Below are 6,000 nucleotides of genomic sequence, written 5' to 3' on the forward strand. Positions count from 1 at the left end.
GCAGGGTAAGCCAGGAACGTGTGGAGAATCTTTGATTTGGAGGAAGGCAATTTCAGTGTCTTGGTTTTTCTGATTGTTTTGTTAAAGCTGGTTTTATTGCTGTTGCTCAGCTCTTCTGTCTGTCTATTTGCTTTGGGTTTAAGGAGTCGCCAAAGGTAATTTATAGTATTTCCCCCCCTAGGAGGGTATTTGATAAGGCACTTCTAAAGCTGCCCGGCTACAGGCTCGAAAAAGGGAAGAAACTCGCTTTGGATTCGGCATGAGTGTGGTTTTTAAATCACTGCCAGGTTCTTGTGATTGTACTTTTGTGAGTCTATCTGTAGCGAAGACTGATAGTACTCAGGGCGCGACGCGAGAGAGATTGTAGTTTGTGAGTTTATCTGAAGCAAACATTGATAGTATTGGAAGCACAAAGACACAATGCATTTAAGTGTTTGGGTTTTATGTTCCAGTCCTGCAGCTCAGCCTTCTCAGAAACAAATGTGCAGCGATCCATGCTCTTAACACAGTTAAGAAAATAGTTTTCGAAAATTGGACCTTGAAGAATTCAGAGTGGGCGAGTAATTGGAGGTCAATGGAAAGCAATGCTCCACGACAGAGCTGATCCCGCAGAGAGAGAGGGAGAGAGAGAGAGCAAGTGAGTGAGATAGAGAGAGAGAGGAGCCAGCAGAGTGTCAATCAGTCTGCGTTTTGCCCGCATTGCCCCTTAATTTAATCACTGTTTAATTACTGCTGTCCCCTGAGGGGCGCTCTGTTAGGTTCAGTTACTGAGCTTTTTCCCTTCCCCTGCCTCCATCTCTGGGTGCGTATTTAGCCCTTGGACACTCTCTCTAAAGCAGGCCACTCTCTCAGAAGCCTCAGCAGTATTTCAACCTTACCTCGGGGCCCCTTGCGCAAATCTGCTGATGATAATGTCAAGGGCAAGCACATATGCATATGTGTGATGAAAACTGCCTGCAGGACGAGAGACACTGCAAACACACACAACTTTATCCAGCAGCAAGGGCAGGAAAAGCTTGGAACGTCTTGAGGAACCAGCAACCAACCCGCTGCCCACTCCCCTAGGACGGCCCTTTCCTCGTGTTAGTCTCTGCACGCAGGGTTGATGTGATATCCAAGAGCTGTGCAAGACGGCTGGAAGGGGTGGTCAGGTTTACATAAAAGCTCTCTGGCAGTGTATAATGTGTACTGTCATATCTATGGCCAAACACAGTGCACACATGTTGTGGTTTCTCTGGATTACCAGCAGCCCACCACCACAGATCCTACACAGAGACCGCGTCGGGGGAATAACTCACATTTAGCTCTTAAGCTACAGCAATCAATATAAATTTAGCATGGTAATGATCAGGTGCAGGGGGTGCAAGTCTCCTGTGCCTCCCTCTCTCTCTTTTCCTGGTACATGCCACAGCGCTCCGGCTCCCAGAGGCCTGTGGGTAACACAGCTAAGGCTCGGCGCCGCACGTCAAACCTCAGCTGAGGATTACAGCGGGGAAACAAACAAACAAGGCTGTCTCAGAGTCTTAGCGGCAGGCGTAGGAAATAGCGGGGCGCCAGTAATGAAGCCACTGACAGCACACACTCATGCATAGACACACACACACCTGAACAGCCCTCAACCCTCCACAGTCCCCTTCATGGAGCAGCAGAGGTATTTTAGACCGTGTTAAGGATATAATGGGACAAATAGAGATGATGTGATGAGGGGGCTGTGTGCGTGTGCATGTGTGTTTGTGTGTGTGTGTGTGAGTGACTGATTGATAGATGAGATGCTGTCTCTTAGGAGAGTGTCCATGATGATGACTATCGTCAGGGGAGGAGAGTTGAAACAGTTGCAGCTCCTGGGCATTCAGATTGGAGTGTTGACAAGTTTATTATTGAAGTTGAAGCCCCCCCCCCATTCTTTCTTTCACTGGACGGGTAGTGTCAGGGTGTGATAGTCACTGTCTTCTTCTGTAGTTTCCTTCTTGACAGACAACAAGTCTGGTGTTTCTACACCAGCCGGTCTCTTGCCACTCTGGCAGCCATTCCAAGACACGAGGAGGAGACTCGCTGAGACAACAACAACGCAGATTAATTAAAGGGCTTAATGTTTTGCAGTCTATTTTTACACTCAAAGTTGTAAAGTATTTTACACCGCGAGATGCAGTTTTAACGCCAAAACCAAATCGAAAATTGGCTGGAGGATTGTGCCAAATGTAATCCCTTCAAGCTGGCTCACTGGCCTCATTTGTGTCAAGCAGGATGCCTCGCCAGAGTACCAAGGCCTGTAATGCAATTGACGACCTGCTGCCTCTGACATTAATAAAGATGGAACATGTACAGGAAATTAAACTCTCACTTTCCTTTTGTAATGAGATCTTATCAATCATGATGCTGTTTACCTCACAATCAGATAAAATGATCAAATTGAAGCTCAGTCAGGGCCTCATGCAACGCCATCGCTGTAACCTGCTGGCATTACTCTTCCAAATGGATGGAAAAGTGAATGGGATTTAAATAAAGAGTCTATATGTTAATGGGTAGGGTTTAGCTCCCCTGGTGATCCACTTTCTACAGAGAGGAGGACAGGAGGAGAAGCGGTGGGGGATGGAGGATGGAGTCGGCACTGAAGATGAATGTCAGTAGAGTGTTGTTGTGTTATACACATTTCTAATCTCCCTCTCCTTGCTTTAAAAATGCAGGAAGGAGGAAAGTGAACATGTTGACCTCAGTAAGTGTCCCAGGCATCTCTGTGTCCTGGTTGGCCACAAGAGGGAAGTAGCTAGCTACAGAGACAGAAGGCAGGCCACAAGTTCACAATCGCACTGGAGAGATGTGAGGTATGTTAACTAAAAGGTAGTATCATCTGCGTCACTTTTATAGATCACTAGATTTTTTTTTTTTTTTTGTTATCATATGAGCCTGTGATCTTTGATACATAAGAGGGGGAAGTGCTGTAGACAAGGAGATGAGGCAATGCAAATGTAATGGCATTGGCTTTTATAGGTAATAAGGGGACACTGATCAAAGGTTCACAATACTCCAAAGCAGCCAAGGTTGCACTCAGGAGGGGGACCAAGTGCTCTCCAGCCAGATCAGCTAATCAGAATTCAACTGGAAGCTGTAAGTTAGTGGAGACTAATTGAAGACAGATTTAAGGGGCATCCATCTGGATATGGCAACCCTCTCCCCCTCTCCTTGGTAATTTCTGGTGAATATTAATAATGTTTTTTATATAATAGTGTATGTGTGGAGCGGGGAGAGGGGATAGGTTCTCCAAATGAAGGCCCTAAAAAGTCTCAAACGTACAGGATGAAATTACTCAGAGGATATCTCAAGTAGACTATCCATCTACTTGCCCTCTTCGTTTCTCTGGAGCACAGGCGGGGCGATGGTGGAGGAGCGATGCACTTATGAAAAACAGTGCATGTGGAATGTTATCAGCACCTGCTCAACACGGGTATATGAGCCAATTAAACAAGTATGGGTGTATGTTGTCCTCCTCTGCATGATTAGAATCACAATCCCCGCCTGTGTGGTCCTGCTTGACCCAGCTCACGTTAAGAAGGAATATTTCCTGGAAGAAGGTTCAGTTAATGAAGAGTATTGAGCCACAGCGTGATCAGGAAGTAGGCTTGGATGGATGCAACTGCAGATTAATGAAGTCTCGGAGATAAGAGTGGCTTGAATTTGCATGAGGTGCTCAACAAGAATTAATAGCATTATATATGTAATATAGTCAGTGTAAATGCTGCAATGAATGGAGATCTTATCTGGAGACTGTTACAGTGAGGCGCACCGCCGCAACCCTTAATTGTAACAGAATGCGCTTAATCAACAAAATATGTGTGCTTCTTTTTACTTATGTTTGGTGTAGAGGGATTTAAATCAAATCCTTGAAATTTGGTTGGATTATGAAAAAAATGGGCACGATCTAGCAAATGTAGTGCAATGCGAAGCTTTGGAGAGATGTGGCGCTGTAGGATGGTCGTGTTGTTCGATCAGGAGGAGGAAGATTAGGGTCAAATGAGCACAGAAGACCTCAGCCGTACTCTTTGGAAATGTAAAGTGCGACATGGACCGGAATAATATTGGTCTGTGAACTACAAACAAGCTAAAAGTCAAGTGTGGTTTTATATGATGGGGGGGTGTGCGTTACTTTTGTGTTATAGCTACTCATTGATAGGACAAGGCGAGATTTAAATACAGAAATATGCATTTGACACATCTTCACCATCAGACTGTTCTGGCCTCCCCGTCAGCCATTAACTCCTGATTATGGACGCCTTGTTTTGCATCATCCTGTTTACAGCGTGGTCACTTGCCAAAGAAAAAAAAGACTAAGACCATTCATTTATACACTCATTACCATCCCATATGGTTCATATGCAACGGAAACGTCCACTCAGCTCATCGAAGCCTTTTTCTCAGCTGTGAGCCAGAAAGCTCACGTTATGCGAGCAAGATTCAAAGTTAATAACAGCAAGGGTGGCCTTCAGCCATGTCGCTGTCCTCAAATTAGTATCTAGAACAAATGATGCGCGTTTGCATGTGAGATGATCGCCAGATGTGATGTGAGATGTGATGGAAAGTTCAGAGGGGCAGTGTACTTCTCGCAGCTTGTGTGCAGCAACAGCCATCCTCTGGTGTTCAGAGGATGAGTCACTGAAGGTCTACACCCAGTGTTGTAAATAAGATGTTCATTTTTTTTTTTTTGCATTTGAATTTATTTCTAATGCCGAGGTGTCTGCAGCCAGCTGTCTCTTTCATCTTCTGCTTGATTTAATGCTCCCAGTGCTCACTCCTTGTGTCATTTCTCCTTTTTCCTTTTCACTTTCTCTTTCTTCAACCATTAAAGTTGTCATAACTCCAAATAGATTAAAGGAAATGTTGAAGTCACTCTTTGCTGTAATTAGATTTTAGCTTGTTAACATGTTGCAATGAATTGTGAACGGAGGCTTTGACTGCGTCCCTGTTGCTATGGTTACTCATTTTAGATCCAGGCCGATGCTATGTTCCCAGGGCGTTAATTTAGGACGGTGAGCACTGCAGCTATTTAGTAGGTGTCCATTATCAAGAATTAATGGACACCCTGCAGAATCGAGCATTCACCCAGACCGTGGTATAAAAATGAATAATTAACACCGGGAGACAGGGGTAGAACTTGCAGATTTGATTATGTTATAAGTCGGTTTGGAGCTGTACACGCTGATGAAGCATAAAAGTGTTTTCCTTCACACAGTCCGCACATGATCCATATTTTCAGCTTCCACGGACTTAAGTCTGTGACCCTACATCATCGCTTTTTTTCCTTGCGCTTTACAGTGCATCCCCATCTCAGGAGCATGGAACATTGTCAATATGGCATTCACAACTGCTGTTATTTCCCCCAGGACTTGGAATCACACATTTGAAACAATCCTCTGGGGACACATTTAGACAACAGACCGATCCAAACCGCTTGTAACTCACACCTCACTGTCACACCGCTGCTTTTAATAGACTTTAAAACATGAAAAAGAGAAAGAGAGAGAGTGGGAGGGAAAATAGGTAGATAGGTGTGTGGACCCTATCATTTCCCTCATTCTGATTTGAGTTTTCTGCACAAAAGATCTGTTAAAAATAGGTGAAAGAACGATACATTTTAAGTAAAATGCAATAATGTGTATGTATGTTCGAGACCTTGACGTCAGCAGAAAGTTTTTTTTAATTGTTTTTCAGAGATACATATTCCTTCTTCACTCTTCCAGGCGTGATTTGTGCGTGATAGAAAATTGCACTGAACACCTGAGTAATATACTGCAGACATATTTAGAGAAAATGATAAATCCACAAAGCTGTCATCATCGTGGTGATTCCATTTAAGATATGATTACTGTCCCAGATGTCAGTGATGATGGAGGCAACAAGGAGGAGCGTTATATTAGTCCCCGATGCCTGACAACCATAATACCTTTCCCATTTTACAACCTAACTTTCTCTTACTCCACAAGGAGACATTTTCACTCTGCTGCTTTG

At 44.2% G+C, this 6,000-nt stretch overlaps 1 protein-coding gene across 1 annotated transcript in view; it reads left to right on the plus strand.

Annotated features, from left to right (window-relative positions):
• Nucleotides 1-5,449, plus strand: part of dcdc2c (doublecortin domain containing 2C) — a 31,964-nt gene extending 26,515 nt beyond the window's left edge. The window contains exons 11-12 of the mRNA XM_076749080.1: nucleotides 5,249-5,267; nucleotides 5,308-5,449. Coding sequence (XP_076605195.1) covers nucleotides 5,249-5,267; nucleotides 5,308-5,449 — 161 coding nt within the window. The remainder of the gene's footprint in view (nucleotides 1-5,248; nucleotides 5,268-5,307) is intronic.
• Nucleotides 5,450-6,000: the final 551 nt, after the last annotated feature.

This window comes from Chaetodon auriga, chromosome 14 (assembly GCF_051107435.1).
Source record: "Chaetodon auriga isolate fChaAug3 chromosome 14, fChaAug3.hap1, whole genome shotgun sequence".
Taxonomy (NCBI): Eukaryota; Metazoa; Chordata; class Actinopteri; order Chaetodontiformes; family Chaetodontidae; genus Chaetodon; species Chaetodon auriga.